This window comes from Vespa velutina, chromosome 12, assembly GCF_912470025.1.
Source record: "Vespa velutina chromosome 12, iVesVel2.1, whole genome shotgun sequence".
Classification (NCBI taxonomy): domain Eukaryota; kingdom Metazoa; phylum Arthropoda; class Insecta; order Hymenoptera; family Vespidae; genus Vespa; species Vespa velutina.
In genome coordinates, this window is record NC_062199.1 from 166,633 (window position 1) to 186,692 (window position 20,060).

Sequence of the window (20,060 nt, forward strand, 5' to 3'; positions counted from 1 at the left end):
ATAGGGTCACCAGAAGACAGGATAATATTTTTTTTATATCATTATCTTTCCAGACAATAAAAAAGTAAATAATAATTTTCGCGAAATAATTCGGCCCCCACGACTCCATTGATTACTTATCGCGTTTAACGTTCATTCCTTTGTTCGAGCATTTTTCCGTAGGATTTTCGTCCAGGATTTTCCAATTAAGCGTGGTCGATAAATACCAATGAATTCTTTTTATTCGTTACACGTTCATGACGAATGGCATCCTCGGATTCGTGAGTCCGACAATTATTAAGCGTGTGTGTGGTTTGATGTGCGTTCGTTCGTATAAATTTAGAGGAATGCTGATAGCGAATAGAATTAATTGCCGTGATTTTTCTAATTCACTTCGTTCTCCTATCGATCTGGTAAACCCCAATGAATTTTTTTGTGCAATTTTACGAAGGCAAACAAAATTTGGAATTCAGTTGCAATTTACATTTTTCTTGTCTTTAGAAATATCTGCACCTAAACGTATCCACGTTAGAGCGTTCTCTAACTCGATAAAACAGACTGTCGTGGGATGAGGAACAGTGTATGTAGGCGTATCTGTGTGAACAAGAGAGGTGTAAAGGGGAAATCGTAAGAATAAGATTGATCGGGTATGGCTTTTAACAGCCGGAAAACGTAGAGTGATCGGACACGGATGAGTGGTGAAAAATTTTGATAAAGAATCAAATCTAATTACAATAAGATAAACGTAGCTCACATCATAATCAGAAAATATGTACAAAGGTGATAAAAAACACATCGACAACGAACGAGACAACACATCCAACGAGCGAGCCACTATTTTAATGGTCACAGCTGTAAAGAGCAATTATATATAAGGTATACTTATATACACGCATATTCGATGTATATGCATTATGCTATACGTATAGTGTAAATACATCAATTATACATGTATACGTGGCACACGATTAAGGGGTGGTAGTGTGGTGATGATGGTAGTATCGAGACTCGGAATCGACAAAGGAACTTGAAGGAACTCGGTAACATGAAGCATGAACGACCGTCGGTTATAGTACGAAGAAAAAGATAAGAGGGGCAGGGACGGAAGAGTTTATCGTCGCCGTATGTTTGGTGGTATACGGACAGACACATTCACACACACACCCACACACAGAGATAGATAGATGTGTATATATACATATATATATATATATATATATACATATGTGCATACATATACATATATATATATATATATAAATACGCACACACACACACACACACACACACACACATATATATATATATATAGAGAGAGAGAGAGAGAGAGAGAGAGAAAGGAAAATTATCTCGAGAAACGCGAGTCTTAATCGCTACGCTACATCTTACGCTTTTTCTCCATTATTCGCGTGGTTATTCGCGTTAATTCATACAGCGACGAGGTAATTTATGGCATTCTAAAAGCGTTCGCTCAAGTCGCGTCGTAACTAGGCTTTAATAGTGTGATAACGACTGTGCGTAATACAGAGAAAGAAAAAAGAGACAGACGACAAGTTTACGGCTACAGGTACCAGTCACGCACGTGGGTTTACGTAAAACAATACTATCCATAATACCTTTTCTTCTGTAACGATGTCTATCGTGCTGGATCAAGTACGTATAAGATAGAAAAAGAAAGAGAAAAGGACGGCAATGGACGGTGCGTGAGAGTGTTGAAGATCCGGTACGAGGATTCCAGATTGCAATGCGATATGGAAGTTGTAAGCGCGTTCAGGTGTGACCAATGAAAAAAGAAGGGTGAAAAAATCTCGATCTCGGGGGGATGGTGATATTGCGAAAAAAGGATGAAGACGGAATAGCGAGGCGTCTTCGAGATATGGTCGATTCGATTCTTGGTCAATAATTTGGAAAGCTGATTAGGAAGAATCGATTTACTTTATGCTGACGCTGAAGGGTCTTTTTCGTCAGACGGCTCACGAATGGATTTAGTCGAAAAGGAGAATCTCTCTATTTCCTTGCGACAAATTTTTCCGTGCGGCGTTTGCAATTTGGATTCTGCCTCTTTCGAGGATGGATATCTAACGCATATACCGATTGGATGTATGTCGGGAAATAGGATCGTTCGTGACTGAAGCAGAAAGGAAAGACATGTGGTAAGAAAAGAGAAGATAGGAGAAGGGGTGGATCTGTAAAAGGAAGGGCAAAAAATGTGGTGGGTCGAACACTAGCGAGCAGCAAAATGAACTTTGCAGCGGGCTGTGCTAGGCTGAATCAGCGGTGATGGCGCGACGAAGTTAAGGAAGATTCGTCTCGCTTTTCGTTCACTTTTTTTCTTTCTCTTTTCAAAGAGAAGGGGCTCTCTTTCTGCCGATTTGCGGAGAAGAAGAATAGAGGTACTGGAAGGAAGCTAGCTATCTCCTGGAAGTCGAAGTTACCTTCAGCGGCTGCCACCGGTGCCTCCTACTTCCAGAAGATGGCACAGGCGCTCCCGTCGTCCATCATGCACTCTGGAATACAGAACAGAACAAAGAAATGGCATTGGGCCCAACAAATTATACGCTTCTTCTTCATTCGTTCGTTCGTTCGTTCGTTCGTTCGTTCGTTCGTTCGTTCGTTCGTTCGTTCGTTCGTTCGTACTTTTTTTCTTTCGTTGCCCAATAGCACCGTTCCCAAACGCAGTTGCGTCTAAGTCGCGCAACCAAGCGCTTTCTTTTTTTCGCGTGATTATCAAAATGTATGCGTTATCTTAAAAAATATGAAAATATATCTTGTAAAATAATAAATAAACGATAACAATTTCTCATAAAAATTTCTCTAACGTTATACTGTGTAGCATAAAAAAACTTTCACGAACTTCTTGAAGAATCAACGAGAGACACTGAGAATAAAAAAGTTAAATCTCGATAACTCCTTGTCCCTTTCATTGTACCTCAATACCGAGCGTCGCAACTTTCTTCATCGGTATACCGCATCCTCCACGTGAATGAACTTAATGATCCGTTCTCGCGAAGGTTATGGAGATGTAAAATTGGCGAACCGAGTTAAAGGTCGTCGTCGTCGTCGTCGTCGTCGTCGTCGTCGTCGTCGTCGTCGTCGTCGTCGTCGCCGTCGCCGTCGCGGATGTTAGACGCGAGAGCTCATTCCACGAGGTGCCTTCTCCCGATTCGCGCCTTCCAGCCGGGCTCTAGGGCACATTTAAGGATTTGTCTCGGGAAATTAGATTCTCGCCTGACTTGCAGCCTCGTTGCATCTCCGCTTTCTCGAGATTCTTCCCCATACTTCGTCCCATCCGCCAGCCCACATCATTTTACCCCTTCTACTCCGACAACTTCTCCAGCAGTTTCTTCACCGAGTCGCCCCTTAAACCGCCCACCAACCACCCATTTAACCATTCCTTACAGGAGAAGATTCTCCTTCCGTCAGCCTCAGGTACTTTTCAACGAAGCGTTCGTTCTCATTGTCGCATCAGGACACCGCCGGGACCTAAGAATTGAACCTTTGTCGCTGGAGCTGACTATTAACGTGCCACTCTCAAGGACCTTCTTCTTCGATCTTGTCGAGTCGCCGCCTAAGAAATTATCTTCTCGATGAACGGCGAACAAAGTAAGTATTTCATTCGCGTACCAAGAGTGTCGTATTGCATGGTATTGCTATTTGTAATATCTGCGATCGGTTTTATTTAGCATTAATTTTACGTAATATCTTCGATGGAATAAAACAAGTATAAATTTGTATGACGTTTCTATTATTAATCAACAAAGAAGCATGGCGTAGATTCTTCAAATTTTAAGATGTTACATATCGTCCTAGAAAAGTATTAACATAACTCTATCTTTTGGCAAAGCCCTTAAACTTTATTCACAATTGAAGTTTCAATACTTTTGAAAATTCGCCAAGATTTCTGTGGGCCGCGTAGCAAAAGTCTACGTCACTTTGGCTAACCCAAAGTTAGCTTACTAGCAATGAAGGTACCAACCAAGGCCCCTGATATCTCAGGATACGTTTATCTCTACAAAGGTAGTAAGACGAGTGATGGCGATGGAGGTAAGGTGGCTCGCCGAGGGATCGAAACTTATCTACTTGTTCAACTAGCTTCGGTACAGCTCCCACTTCACCCTTATCCAGTTGGAGAACTCCGGCCCAGCCCGACTTCAACCAACTTCCACGTGAGATACGTATTTCTCAAATCTGTTTCTCTTCGTGTAGACTTAATTCCATTTACTTTTCAGGACTCCTGCGAAAAATCGCCTCGATAAAAGTGTCACTTTCACGACCGAACTTTCGCTTACCTTTTTTCTCTTGAAAATTTCTTTTTAGTCATATACACGTTAATTAAATTAACGATTCTACGTTGAATCGCATGGAATACAATCATCACTAGTTAAATGTCTCCCATATTCCCAGAGGAATATCAATTAAGAACGTTGTCTTACGATTAGTTAGATACATCTCACGTGCTGACTAATAATAATCGCGAATCTCCTAAGCTAATCGTATCTAATGCCAAGGGACAAATTAGACATTCAACATTGGTAGTAGGATCTCAAACTTTGACCCTTGATGACGGAGACGCACAACGGATGTGAATTCTCACCCCTTGCCGATTAGAAATGTCGTGGAAAGGAGACGTTGACGACGAGACATGGGACTTGGAAGAGAAGCCTGTTAAGGTGTAGGGAGAAACCGTGCCAAGAGAGATAGATAGATAGATAGATAGACAGAGAGAATGAGAGAGAGAGAGAGAGAGAGAGAGAGAAGGAGGAGGAGAAGGAAGATTTTGAAACCATCTTGGGCGATAGAACGTGGCAAAGGCAAGAGACGAATCCTGGTTTAGAATATATCCAGGAGGTTAGGTCGGAGAAAGCGGTTCGTTCATGTTACTGAAGTTCACTAACCCCCTGATTGAACTTCACGAGTACGTGAGTACAGCATAGTATCTACATAGGTATAGTACGTGGCATCGCCCTCAATGGCAACAGTAACGGTAACAGCAGAGGAGCAGCAGCAGCAGCGGCGGCGGTGGCAACGGCGACAACAGCAGTAGCAGCAGCAGTAGCAGCAGCAGTAGCAGCAGCAGCAGCAGCAGCAGCAGCAGCAACAGCAGCAGCAGCAGCAGCAGCAGCAGCAGCAACAGCAGCAGTGTAGCAGTAGCAGCGAGGCATCGGATCACTCAGCCTACATCCGCGTCAAGGCAAGGCGGCTTTGTAAGGCCGTACCGAGCTGGGCGACCGGAGATTACAATGGCATCTCATCCAGATTAGCATATGAATTATGATCCCCCTGCGCACTTTCCCTCCTTCTCGGCTTCTCTCCTTCCTTCTATTGCTCCTCCATCTCCTTTTCGTGGAACGTTTGATGCACACGGATTCTTACTTGAAAGCATTACAGTTGATAAAAAAGGCTGAGTCTTCTTTATTCACTTCGTAATTCGTTCTGGTCTATAAGAATTTCAAGTGGACGATGAAAACATCTTGAAAATGTATCATTCTTGTTCTATGAAATTGATAGTACATCAAGTTCAATAAGATATATTCCAATTCGTTGTAGTAATACAATTTAAATCCATAGTATTTTTAATTTCAACGATGAGACATCGTCTCATAGAAGCTTTCAAGACGTAGAGGAATTCGTTGAAACATCGGGCTTGTCATGCGGGCTCGCAGCGGGAGACACTAAACTATGTTCCAAGTTCAAACGTTTCAAGATTATCTCTGATGTTCGTATATCTTTATAAGTTGCTTCATTCGCCCCATCTCTATATGTGGATAATAATGATACGATGGGAGACCGAATGTTGGACCGATCGATTTCACTTCTACTGACAAGAAACGTAGGAGGGCTGGGAGAAGGACTATGCAATTTCGAAAGTCACTGAGGGAGGATGTCGCCGTTGTTATTGAATTCGATGGTGTCAATAAAATCGATGCGTTTTAAAAATGTGACGATGTCTCTGGAGGATCGCCGTAATAATGGATGTACGACGACACATGTTTGTGTTATATGCAGAGCGCGTTTTTCACAATATTTACGTATCGTCAACAGATTTTTAACCACGTATCCTACGGTCCGGTGCTATTTGCATCCTAGGGAATGGATATGTGTTATGTCATTCGTATATTTCGTAGATCCCAACAGAATTTTCAGAACGAGCGATTCGTTTACGCTACGTCGAATATTACGTATGAATTGCTGAATTGTCCATATATTCGTTATTAACTTTACGTCGCGCAAGAGAGAACGACACAATTCTCTCCTGTCCGATCGGATGCTAGTCAAATGTAATCGATACTTTCACAAATCTTTAAAAAGTGATACATCTCTCGTTAACGGCGTATGATATTATATGACTTAACTTCTTTCAAAATTTCTTTCGCACCATTTTTAAAACAAGAAATGGTTTTGTGTCTCGTGAACAAACAGAGTGAGTAGGTCTCATTTACCGAAACTCCAAGCACGACCCGGGGTAGCCCGCTAAAAGCTACCGGGAATTCAATCAGCTTTTACGCAGAAAGCCAAACACATCTGGCTGAGTGCCAGAGATAGGAGAAAATTTGGAGCAATGGTCGACCGAGATGACGAGAACGGAAGAAGAACTGAATTGGGAGAAAATTCTATAAAAAAAAAAAAAAAAAAAAAAAAAAAAAAAAAAAAGAAAGAAAAAGGAAAAGAAAAGGAAAAAAGAAAAAAAAAAGAAAAAGATTCCTGACGCAAAAAGGCAAAAACTGTCTTAAAGGGCGTTTTATCGTTATTCTGGAAGACGAAAAATAGACCGCTGAGGCGGGTCCAAACCCAGGGTCGTCCTTAGATTTCCCGAATAATAAGTTGAAAGGATCTTGCTCTACGCCCAATACGTATAATAGTTAAGATAAATTCAAGTATCGCCCTTGCTTTAATATTTTTACCTTATCACAAATAAGGATTTATGATAATAATACGATAATTGGTATTCGCTAGATAAATCGATCGTTCTCACCTCCGCGGTTTTCACTGTCCGCCGGCTTCACTTGAATAGGACGGTTCATCTGAAACAAAAAGAGTTCATACCAATTAGTCGCAGTTAGAAAAGTGTACAATCTATTCGTTCGTTACAATCTATTTGTTTGTAGAAATTCATAAACGATTAAAAAATCTTATCTATATTGGTTACGATCGGTAATCCTTTATTTCCTGGAAATGAAAAAGTTGTACAAAACTTTTGTGGCATCAAAGAAAAAAAAAAATAGAAGAAAATATAAGACGAGGTCGTACTTCTACTAGTAAGGAGAAAAGAACGAATTGCTCCAGAAAGTGTGCAGCAATCGGAAGTGTCGTTATTTGTTCGGTACGAAGTGTCCAGTAGGTGTACATTCGTCCTTCGTCACTTTGCTCTCGCTCAAACACCGTCGGAGATGGTGAGAGGTACCTCTGTCGTTGACAGGTCCAACTGTCAGGGAATAAGGGTGGCAAAGACGACGACGACGACGACGACGACAACGAAGGATAAGGAGCGAGATTCTGGTAGACGGTGTAAAAGGGGAAAATGTTGGGATCGAAGACAGAAATTGTAGAGAGAGAGAGAGAGAGAGAGAGAGAGAGAGAGAGAGAGAGGGAGGGAGGGAGGGAGGGAGGGATGGGAGATATAGAGAGACCAGAAGGATAGTCGGACGGTGGTGGTCCTTTCGTAGCATTCTGCTCAAATCTTTTAGACCGCACTGGAGATGGCTTGGACTCCCAGAACAAATAACATTGTTTATTTGTTGGACCACGCCGCCGCAGCACGCTCTACTTCTCTCCTCCAGGGATCCAGATGCATGATTCATGACGCAGGGGACAGAGCACCGTAACTTCGATCCTTCGAGAGACCCCTCGCTCCTTCTGTGTTTCTCGTTTTTCACCCTAGCACACTAACGTCGTCCTGGTTACTGAGGATGCTCCTTCCAATAAGGCGTTATCCTGCCACTCTTCTCTTGGAAGTGCTCTCTCCGACCAATTTTCCTTCCGACGGCGCCCTAGCGCACGCACGAACGGAAGGGACTAGTTCGTCTTTACCACTGACACGATTTCTCTAATCAATTTTCCAAGAGAATTTGAAACTACTAACTCGATCTTGATATATTCTTTATCTCTTTACAAATGAATTCATTCATAAGGGTGCAATGTTTCAGTATACAACGGATGAACTTAATGCGATGGCATCCATTCGAGTTTCAGGATTCCGGAAAGAGATTAGGACCGCTTAAGGAACGATGAATCTTGGAAGTGGGAGCACGAAATCTGGTCTTTAACATGGACATGACACGCTCGGGATCCCTTCGAATGCCACGACCATCTGTCTTCTGACTCGCTACTTTTTTTCATTATACGGTATTTCCCATAAGAATTGCCGGGGCAGGGAGGGGGAAGAAGGCAAAAAGAAAGATAGAGAACGAACGTGCGGTAGATGGGAACGTGCGAGGCAGCCCCAAAAGTTTTTCTTCCTCCGCGCGCACGCCAGATACCAAGGGGAATTGGTCGCATTGCAGGGGTCAGTGCCATGACCACGTGGATCTTATACACGCTATATGCTTTCCACGAGTGGGGCAGAAAAAAATGAGTGAGAGGGGAAGGGGGAGAGGAGGGAGCGGAAAGAGTCGTATAGAGTTACCGGGTTTTGCTGAGTTTTCTAACACAGATCGATAGTAAATAAATTATTCTTTCTTATACTTGCTTTGGCACGAGACGAAAGTTTATCGGTGAGAGCAAGTAAAGTAGAGAGAGAGAGAGAGAGAGAGAGAGAGAGAGAGAGAGAGAGAGAGAGAGAGAGAGAGAGAGAGAGAGGGAGGGAGGGAGAGAGAGAGAGGGATTAGGAGAGGCCATTTTAAGCACTATTCAGAAAATTAAACTTGCTCAGCAATGGTCATTAGACATAATTGTTGTTGTCTCGTTGTTGGAGGAGCCTCGATATTTCGGCATAGGTTAGCGGTACACTACGATAGCTTCTCCGATATTCACTTGGCCTCCTTAAAGTAAATTTAACGCCTAGTGTATCGCATAAATGTCACTTACGACTCGACCGAGTCCATGCCAGTCGAGAACTATCGACTGGATAGCTACTTTCGTTGTCGTCCTTAACACCAATAATGAAGACAAATGGCTATTAATTAATGAAATCGCTAGGAAACTCGGCTCTTGTTCAAATAAACAATGAATCAAATGTAAGCGTAGAAGATAATTATTCGAACGTAAAGTATTAATGGACGGCATGTATTTCAACAAAAGCGACTACCTCTTATTAATAGGTAAGGCTCTTTCATAACGGCATGGCGGAGCTCGGCTCCGCGCCTTTATTTAATGATCGCGTTACGATCGAGCGTCGACCCTTTGGCAATTCGTGTCATCAGGCATGTGCACTTAGAAAATCGATTCCCTTGAGAGGCACCACTCAAGATAGATGCTAATAAGTAAATGTGTTTGCCGAGACCCGAGCGCGCATCACGGGTAATTAATTAAGCTCGATTATCTATGTACACTGCGGGGAGAAAGCGAGCGTTGCCTTCTCTAGGTAGATGTAGAACGATATTCCTGAAAGGAAGAATCACGAGGAATTGCATTTTTGATCGTCCCAATTTCGTATTCGTCTATTTGACACTCCCTTTCGACCTCGACTTACTTCATCGCAAATAAAATAGATATATATATATATATATATATATATATATATATATATATATATATACATGAATAAATAGGAAATAAATGGGAAATAAATAGTCGAAGGGATAGCAGATAAAATCTTCGTATATTCAAGTGGTCCGAGAGAGAAACCCCAAGGACCCGTTACTATGAGCCCATAAGAGAATTTGCAGCCGGAACGTGGAAAGTTCGTGGAACATATCCTACGACGATATATTCAAGTCCCCTTGCTTCTCTTCCTCTCTCCTTTTTTCTTCTTTTCTTTCTTTTTCTTTTTTTTCTTTCTTCAACAAGCAAGCGTACGAGGAGTCTTAGGAAAGCCACGTAAAATTCAGATATCGAATGGGTGGAGGCTGATAAGCGGCGAATTGAATGGTGAATACCGTTTCGGAAATTGAATAAGCTATCGTGGCTGTGCCGAAGCGCCAAGTGGAAACCCGGTATTTGACCTGGCTGCGTGCAATCAATGTACTGATTGGAGATAAGGGCTCGCCCTGCGGACTCCCTCTGGCATCCTCTACGGCATGATTTATATAGGTATGGCCTTCGCCGGCGATGTATTCATTACTTGATTACCCTTCAGCGAGTTAATTTCGATCATGGCCACGTAACGAGTCGGATGACTTCATCTCTTCCATTACGATCTTTTTACCTTTCTGCCTGATATGATCGAATAGGAAAACAGAATTGGCTGTATTTTCTATCGGCTCTCTCTCTCCCCCCCCCCCCCCCCCCCCCACCCACCCCCTCTCAAGTTTCGATCAATACCGACAATCGAAATCCCTATCGAAACCATAATATTAACACTTACTATACGTGTATACGCGTATACGTTATGTAAGTGTACATGTAGGTAGATTAAGGAAAATTAATCATTACGGGTTAATAAAAAAATCATTTTAGAAATGATTTGCGTGCTAGAAACACGACGAGTATAAATCGGTAACTGAGGCAAGTAGAAAAATGTCGCATTTCTCATTAACATTAATCATCCAATACGGTGACCCAAATAGTGACGTTGATCGTTTATTAGCGATCATTTAGGCGAGAAGAGGATTAGGTAAAATGAAACTAGATTCCAAACAACTATCTATTTGGGCTTTATCGATTGTACGTAGAGACATAGACTTAACCGATGTCGAGCTCATTGAACGTTCTCGGGCCTGTTTGATAGGATGCATATTAACCGCAGGAGCGATCGCTCCGAAAGTTCGAATTCAATGATCGTTTAACGACGTTTCCGCGTTATACCGGACTGATTCGCTCGCAGTTTCGAGCGAGAGTATAGTAGTACCGAGGAGACGAAGAGAAGTAGAAGCGGCCCAGCCGCCGTCTCTGCAGGTGCGCACTCGACTCGAGTTAACTTTGATGATTCTCCACGTACAAGACACGGTAACCGTTGGGAAACTGTATATCCCACGAAATCTGCATCCGCGGTCGCTCCGGTAATACAGCTAATTTGTCGAATGTTCCAAAGCAAATGCACTTCTCCTTCGTATGCTTCTCGCGTTGGGTGCCTTACTACTATACTACTAGGGTTAGTGAGTGTGCTGGGACTGAGAGAGGAAAAGGGACGTATATGCCGTTGGGAAACGGGAGGAAAGGAGAAGGATGAGACTAGCTTCCTAACGTATTAGATCTAAGTGGATTCCAGCCGAGTTAATTGGCGAATTAATTGAAACTGAAAATTAATTTAGAACCAAGTATACAATTGATATTTTACGATCAACAGAAAACAGTTTTATCCGCGTCACGAGTTTCAAAGTTAAAAAGTTTTAACGTGAAATTAAGCCACTCATAACTTTCGCGCGCATGAAGCGCTGCGTTATATTAAACAATATACGGACGTAAATTATATGATATTCAAGCACGGTTAATCAAGATGTGGTAGGTAAACATTTTGTCAGACCGTAATATTGGCTTTTCTTTTTTTACAAAATTCTTTAAGATTTGAAAGATATGGAGATACGTGAAACGTTCGATTAACGAGTAAAACACTTGTGTATGCGTTAAAGAAATGGAGCATCGCGTTAACAGCGTGGAACAGGATACGAGATCAAAGGCGAGAGAAGAATATATATTTCAACGTTTCCAATCGCGATATTTTTCGTCGTGTTTCTTCGACACCAAAGATATCCTCTCGGATTTCTCTCCTCTCTCTCTCTTTTTTCTCTTTTCCTTTTTTTTTTTTTTTTTTTTTCCCCAAATTCACCTAGCTAGTCGGTTGTGACGTTTTTCTCTAACACTCCGCAAATATTTGAGCGCCAACTATACTCTTCCCAAAGAGCATTTGAGTTGAGTGAGCTTTTGCACCCTCGCAGAGCCAATCGGCGTTTACCGATTGTAATCTAAGCCAATGCCTCGCTGCGCACTAAATGTCAAATGTTATCCGGCTCTTTCTCTTTCTCTCTGTTTCGAGTTCGTACTGTTCCGCGGTGCTCGCTTTTCGCATTTTCCATGTGAAACACGGATCTAGGAAGGAAAGTCGATTCGGACCGATGCGATTGTCGCACGACGGTTTACTAAACCGTTCGCGGTTTTTTTTTTTCGATCAACTCGAAAGACCTCGCTTCAAGTCAATTGACATTTTTCAACTACTTTTCGTTGCCTGATTATTACGATCATTTAATAGATCACCCGTTACAGTCGGTTACGCGTCGATGGATAGAAGAGGCTCCTCTTTGTACGGTCAACGACCAAAAAAGTAGATAGAAGGAGATAATGCAAAGTTATATAATGCTATCTCTATTATAAAAGATAGAATTTTTCCGTTCATAAAAGTTGAGAGCGAACGTATCCTCGCCGTTACGGCATTCTACATTCTACATCACGTTCGCTTGTTTTCTTCAAGTTAATAAAATACTTTAATCAGTTCCTGGGTAATCCTCAGTCTTTCCAATCCCCCACATACCATCATTCCCCTTTATCAATTTGATAATGCAATCGCACTTTTAACAATGTCCAGTCGAATTTCCGAAGATATCCGCTCTCAGAGATATTTAAATTCGCGATGGTCATTATTAACATGCAGCAGGGGGTTGCTTGTTGGTTCGGATCGATAATCGTGGGCGCGTCCACGTTATGCCACGTTGGATCTGTCGTTGGTATTATGGGACCTTCCTGTAATAAGCAACGCGGAGACAATATTTCGTTTATCGTTCATAACGAAGCCCAATGATTCTCTGATAAAACAACGACTCCTTTCGGCGACATCTTTCAGGACCGAGGAAGTCGGTCACAATCTTCCTGCTAAATAAATTCTCCTCCGGGTAGGTTGAAGAAAATAATGTGAGCTCGTTGATATTAAACGAATCGATCTGAGAAGAATTCTCAGCAGGTCGAGCTCGTTAAAGGGATCTATGGGAGGAGTCTGGTTCGCATAACCGGATGAGACGTACGATAGAAAAGGAAAGGGACAGATAACGGGCATAAGATTTGAGATTGATGAACATGAGTTGGGAAGCGGTATGGCCATGTGGCGTCGGCGATGGCGGCGATGGAGCGCATTTACTAGGACGCTATGCGTCGGCACATTCACGTGTGCTGCTGAATTAATTGATGCACGACTCTGCATCAGCAGCATCCTCGTCGTCTCGTGAGAACGTGTCATGTGTACCGGTGGGACTACCACCGGCGTTTCTCTTCCTCTTCCTCCGCCTCCAACGTCCGACGTTTCCGATACAAACACTCACGCCCGTATGTGCGCGTATAATATACGACGACGGACAGTGCTGGCGCCGAAGGAACCGACGCGCGCGAATCGACAGGGTGAGGGATAAATGGACGTCGTGCCTGAAATATCAGCGTCGGAGGAACGCCCATGTTAACTGAATTGCCAATCCAAACCCAAGCTAAAGCTACGAAGTTGATCCTCCGAACGAAGTTGATCCTTACGTGATCCAAGTAATTCTTTTGACAAAATAATAGACCTTTCATAAGTTTATCAAGGATATCGTCATTTGTACTATTGGCTCACTCGTACGATCTAACTTTTAATACGTACCGTACTGTGATCGAGTAGTCTACTACTTACTAACTGCGATGTCGCGAAGAAAATGTCGAACAATTGTTCAATACATTTCCTCTTTCCGATCGAAGACGGATTTATATAGTTGCAGTAATTATTATAGAATTACTTAAATCGTTAGTACGTTCCAATGAACGATCGTCATTCCTTCTTAAAGATTTTAACAGGAATGCAAATGTATACAATAACTATAATCGTACACATACGATTATAATCTTAAAAAGTAGGCAAGTAGGAGAAGCCATTAAGACGAGGATATACGATGGACAAGCATGGAACGCGCAAAAGTAATTTTTCCAAATAATCCAATACGATAGATCAAAGTGCTTTCGAACGAAGCCAAGCATTTGGCTGCATTGGAGCAGCTGCTTTTCTTCCTCCTAAACGGCGCGTGTCCACGGGGTAACGCTTAATGCAGTGAGGCGTGTACGTCGTGCGTGTGCGCATTTGCATGTAGAGTCTCTCCCCCATGCTGTTTCCTCTCTTTTTACGCCTAACGCACGTACACGCGTATATGTACGCTTGGACGACGGGGAACCGGGAAACGTTATTATAAGCGTTACGCGTGAAGGCTGGTCAGAGAAACAACATATGGTCGTAGTATAACGTAACGTTCGGCCGAGCGAGTTGCCAGAAATAGTCTCACGCAAGTAAACACAAACGGAGAAGATACTTTACGAGTAGCGGTCGCGTTAAAGGGCTCCTCCTCCTACAGCGCCTCCTTGATAAGATCCGTGCTCGCGCGGAAATCGAACACGGATCGTAAAACCAGCGTGCATATTCGTGCGCGCGCGCCCGCGCCTATCGAGATTACCAACGACGTTCGCTGCCACCACTATGATCCGATCCTTCCTCGCTCCCTCTCATTCTTTCCAAGACATTCGCGCATTCATCAGCATTCCTCAGCTCCCATTCGAGCGAGAGACAGCGCCGGCCCAATAAATTTTTATGAAGGAAAGTATACTCGATATTTTTTCCGATATTCGCGAGCATATTTAACGTCCGACAGGACTGAAAAAAACGACGTAACTCCTTACGGCCGGCCACGTGCGACGGTGGATTATAATTGGAGCGATATTTCTTGCGACAAAAGAACGCGAAGATACTAAAGCGACGAATAATACGGATTCTCATAGACGACAAAAGGAATATAAGATGCGTGACACAAAACACTCACCATTTGCATGTCGTTCCGACGCGACGACACCACTTCCAAAATGTGAACCATTGGTGCCAGTTTTGAAAGGAAAAAGATCCGGCAGTAGCGCCGACCGCGTGGCCGGCTCGAGATATATAGTAGGGAAGGATGAACAAATTTCGCACGCTTCGAGGATGCGCGTAAAACGCACTGTATCACAATCTGACGCGGTCCCGACGCGGTCTGACGCTCTCCGCGGTACTCTGTCAGTCGACGAAATAAATTCTCACCAAAAAGAAATAAAAACTGTAGGATCTCCTGACTTCACAGAAATATTGCACGGTGGTAAAGTCGTAACACAATTTCTCAATGGATAAACGCAAAACTCTTTTTCTCTTCTTTTCTTTCTCCTTCTTCTTCTTCCTCGTTTCTGTTTACCACAGAAGCTAACGCTCCTGATATCCCACAGGAACGACCTTCTCTCGGGAACGGTGCACACAGTGTCTGCCCGCGCGCGCGCGCGCGCGCGCAGCTCACACCGAAAAGGGCGAAGGAAAAAACGAGCGAGCGAGCGAGCGAGCGAGCGAGCGAGCGAACGAGCGAGAGAGAGAGAGAGAGAAAGACCGAGCGAGCGAGCGAGCGAGAGAGCGAGCGAGAGAGAGAGAGAGAGAGAGAGAGAGAGAGCGGGAGAACCGTGCGAGAGAGCAAAGAAGACGGAGGGGACAGAGCTATAGATAAAACCCCGAACGCAGCTCGTCCGCGACTGATTCCCCAGGCCTACACGCACCCTCTAGTTTTCTCCCTTTCATCCCCCACTACCCCACCCTCCTCGCTACTGCTGCTGCTTCGTCCCCTCCCTCCTAAACCCCCCTCCCCCTACCCGTCCTTCCTCCTCGCGCGCGTCTCCCTCTTATCCCCTACGAGCGTCCCCCTCTTTGGATCTACGCACCCTTTGCGAGAAAACCCACGCACCCTTCGTTGCTGCGGACCCTCGCTCTCTCGCCTTTTCCAACCATCCCTCTTTCTCATTCTCTATCCTTCTCTACAGGACGCCGTCCATTTCTCTCTTCCTCCCCTGATATCGATAGAGCGTTTCCCTAGTGTTCGGCCAATCAAAGGAACGCTAAACTTTTCCCTAGACCGTCGCCGTACCTCGTGGTCCACGAAAAAGAATGAAGAAAAGAATATCCATGATGCGGGCAAGAGTGTGGTGCTTTGAAAAAGTACAAAGGACAGTTTTCTTTTTTGTTTCTTTTTCCTTGTTTTTTGTTTCCTTTTTATTTCCTAAATATAGTTTATCTATTTACATGGTGAATTGACTCGACGTATTGACGAAAGCACCTAGAAATATCTCCTCTGAGTAGCCACAATGGAAAAAGGACAAGAGATACAACGAGATCTGTTAGCACCGAGATATACCTACCGCTTTTTCTGCGATGTTGACTTCGACGATCGCGGGAAACGACAAGGGAAGCTATTTTATTTATGGCGAGGGTCTTGTGCGCGGCCTTGAACGTTCTCGCATCGTTCGAATATACAGGGATGTTCAACCGAGATCAGACGGAGAGAGAGAATATGTGTGTGTGTGTGTGTGTGCGCGCGTGCGTGCGTGCGTGCGTGCGTGCGTGCGTGCGTGCCTGTGCGTTTGTTGTATGCGTGTGCGTATTTGGACGAATCCGTGGTTTTTCTAAGAAAGATATTTCGAAGAACCGAAAGAGAAACGTAATGATCTTAGGTTGAAAGAAATTTATCCGGGAAAAAACGATTCGAATACTCGACACGAATAATTTTTTTCATCGCGGTACACAAAGTTGTTATCTTCTTATCTGCACGGCGGAAAAGACATGGTCGAAAAGAGTCGATTGTGACTGGACGAGGACCGCCGATTCGAAATTCAAAGTAAAGTTTTAAAATAAACAGTGACCAATCGGTGCGCAACACGTTTAATCCTTTGAGTGCTAAGCTTTTAGAGCTTCAAAAGCTATGATGTCCTTCCATTCTTTCTTTTGCTTTTTTATAGATTTGCCGAAGCTTTTTCGTTAGTATCTTGTTTTATTTAAAGAACGAAGAGGACCAGTCTCAGTCGATCGATTTTACAAGCCGCTCGAAACAGACGACTCGTCGAAATTTACGAAATTTAAAAGATGATTCTGTCTCAGCTAAAAGCCAAACGGCACACGATCGTTACGATTTATTCAAAATCTTGCTCTATCACGAGTCGTGCGTCCGATGGGTATAAACTTGGAAGAATCGAAAGGGGAAAGAGTAAGGAAAAGGAAAAGTAATGCACGAGGATAGAGGGAAGAAACGTACAAGGACCAGCACGGTTAACCTCTCGTCATCCTTCCTTGCTTTCGTTCGGGGATTTGTTGGTTCAAAAGGATCTCTCGTAGGAACATTCGCAAAACTCTCCATCCGCTTTCCTCTAACCCGCCATCTCCCATTTTTTTTCCCTTCTTTCTCCTTCTCTTTCTCTTGCTCTTTCTCTCTGGCCATCCTCCGCAGCTCGCGTTTTTAAAGGGCGTACAAAAGCCACCGGAAATTGCTCCCGGCTCTTTCGACGTTACGCTCGATTCCATATCTGTCTATTTCTTCCTCCCTTCCAGTCTTTCCTCTTCTTTCCAGGATTCACCCAAGCTACCCTCGAAGCTACCTTTGCCCTCTCAACGATATCCTCAACCTTTTGCCTACTAACGGTTCTTCTTCGTTATCGTCGATTTCACGAGTAGCTTCCTACGGAGGCGGCAAGAGTTCCGATAATGGTGGATTTAGATGGAACGATTCGAGCCGCTGCACCAATTCTTGGCCTAAAAACCAAGAGGACTTGGTGAAGCCTGCTAAGGACGAGGAATGATCGTTTTCATTCCTGGAACTGGCTTTAACGAATCGCAGCTCGTAACGGGATTCATCTTATAGGAGATTCGTTAAGTATCGATGGATGTTAGGGAATACGATGGGGTGTAAAGGGTGGGCCATTTTTTGAAATCGAACGAATTATGTCCCGAGCCATCGGCTCACAAGTCTGCCAGAAGAATACGGATTAAGCGTCTGCTTTGAAAAAGTGACGCGAATTCGCGCGATCTCTAGCCAGCGATCCGTCTTGCGTAACTTGTCGATTCAGGATAGGAGGAGGAGGATGAATAGAGAGCCCTCGAGAGAGGTCCGAGAGGAAATCGATACGAAAGCTGTCATGACGAAAAAAGGAAGGGGAAAAGAGACTCAGAATCGACGAGTCCAGGATGAGGAAAGTCAGAAACGTGTTTCGGTGTGCCCTTCGTTCACTAGGGCGAAGTATTTACTTAGCTATAAAGGGGTGAGAGCTGAGAGAGCCTAAAAAGAGGGGACGACAGAGAGGGAACGGGGGGGGGGGTGCGGAGGGGAGAGAGAGAGAGAGAGAGAGAGAGAGAGAGAGAGACAGAGATGTGACGGAGGACGACCGAGTGAAAGTTGCCTAAGGAAAACTCCAACGGTCGCGTTGCTGCTTTTTGATGACTTCGAGGGAACTTCGCCTCGGGACGATGAAGTCTGGAAAAGACTTTGAAAACTCGAACGCCGATATGGAAAGTGAGGGACCCGCCATGGCCCGTTATGGATCACGCGATCAATCTCTTCGCACGAAAATGGCGAAAAGTTAGAGGGCATTGCACGAACCTAAAGTAAAAGAGAGAAAAAAGGGATCTACTCTGTTTCGTCCAAGCAAACCTATCGAGTTTGAAATTTTCGACGACACGGCTTGTTGCTGAAATGTTTTTAATAGGATTTTACAACTAGTTTGAAACGAACGTAATGTTAATTCACTGTCAGTCCGAGTTCTCGAACGTAGGATAGATCGGTATTGGAAATCATCATCCATTATCTTTACTTTAGATCTTTCTTAAGGGAGTAAACAACAGAGAACTTTTGTATCCTTATCGTATATGCAAGAACGCAAGAAAAGACACCGGCTGGAGAACCGAGATAAGGCTGAAAAGCGTCCTTGAGATCGAAGATGCCAATGGTTACGTCCGGGCACTGTCGGTCGGACGCTTGCATTAATACGACAGCTCGACGTGTCGTAAACGATCGCGTGCGATTATGTCACGCTGATGCAACTCGATGCCAGTCGATCGATTTCCCATAAATTACGTTGAATCCTCGACCAACAACAAGCAGCCATCCACTCGACCTCACTCGAATCCTTTCTCTGAACCATATGAAGACGATTAAACCCTTTGCACCTGCACCTTCCTTTCAAGATTCAAACTCACCCCTTATTCCTCTTTGTTTCGAAGAACTCCGCAATCGCGAAGCATCAGGAATATTTATTTCGCGAGCGAAATCGATTTTCCAAAAGAGAACGCCAAAAGAAGATTATCTTATCTCAAGCTCATTTCTAGCTATCGTTCAAAAGAAAAAGGTATTTCTCTCCAATGGAGGATTTCTTTTATTTTCCTTTTCCTCGATAATGAATTTGCGGGGATTCGGTCGTCTTATCTACTCGGAAATTTGAAAGTTTCGTCTCGTATACGCACACAATCCTCTCTCTCTCTCTCTCTCTCTCTCTCTTCCTCTTTCTCAATATAGTATATTATGCATGCATAATGCGCATGAGAGTAAGATAAAAGTTACTTCGTAATGTGGAGATACAGGAAAGAGGGGCAGGATAGTCTGTTTTTACTGCCGCCTAGGGTGATACAAAAATTATACGAGTTAAAACAGTGGTCTCCGAAACATATAGCGAAATCTGATCACGGAAGATATTATCGAAGATACGTATGTCAAGAGAAAGAGAGAGAGAGGGAAATGTTATTCATACATCGTATAAGCTCTAAAGGAAAAAGAGAGAGAGAGAGAGAGAGAGAGAGAGAGAGAGAGAAAAGCAGAACGTTCGAGGCAGATACGATGGTGGACGAAGAGCAGAACCCTCGACCCATGGCGGCCCCTTTTACCCGGTTTCCCGGTATCCAAGTCCGCGATTAGCGACCCTTCATAACTCGTTGCCCTTACCTACTTGCTTCATCGACCCTTCACTTTGTGACTCTTCAGCGCCCTCTACACACTCTCTTTCCCTCTCTCTCTCTCTCTCTCTCTCTCTCTCTCTCTCTCGCTTATCCTCCTTGCTCGTTCTATCCGTTTTACCTTCTCTACTTGGCTTCAATTTTTATTCGTCGTCTTTGCGAAACTTTTGCTTACCTCCTCTCGATCGCTGTACTCGTTTATCTTCTTGCTAAAACGACTCTTGACCTTTATCTTACAACGTCGCTTCCAGTTTTCTACCGATTTCCT

The 20,060-nt window shown here is 43.8% G+C and overlaps 1 protein-coding gene across 22 annotated transcripts in view; it reads right to left on the bottom strand.

The window, feature by feature from the left end:
- Positions 1-20,060, bottom strand: part of LOC124953301 (CUGBP Elav-like family member 4) — a 518,014-nt gene that overhangs the window by 50,973 nt on the left and 446,981 nt on the right. For 16 of the 22 annotated variants that reach the window (XM_047504496.1, XM_047504494.1, XM_047504493.1 and 13 more), the window contains one exon: positions 6,953-7,001. In XM_047504496.1, the coding sequence (XP_047360452.1) occupies positions 6,953-7,001 (49 nt within the window). Of the gene's footprint in view, positions 1-1,595; positions 2,335-2,414; positions 2,487-6,952; positions 7,002-7,227; positions 8,024-14,834; positions 15,549-20,060 lie in introns of those variants that run through there. The other 6 variants (XM_047504513.1, XM_047504501.1, XM_047504510.1 and 3 more) reach the window with 5 other exon arrangements.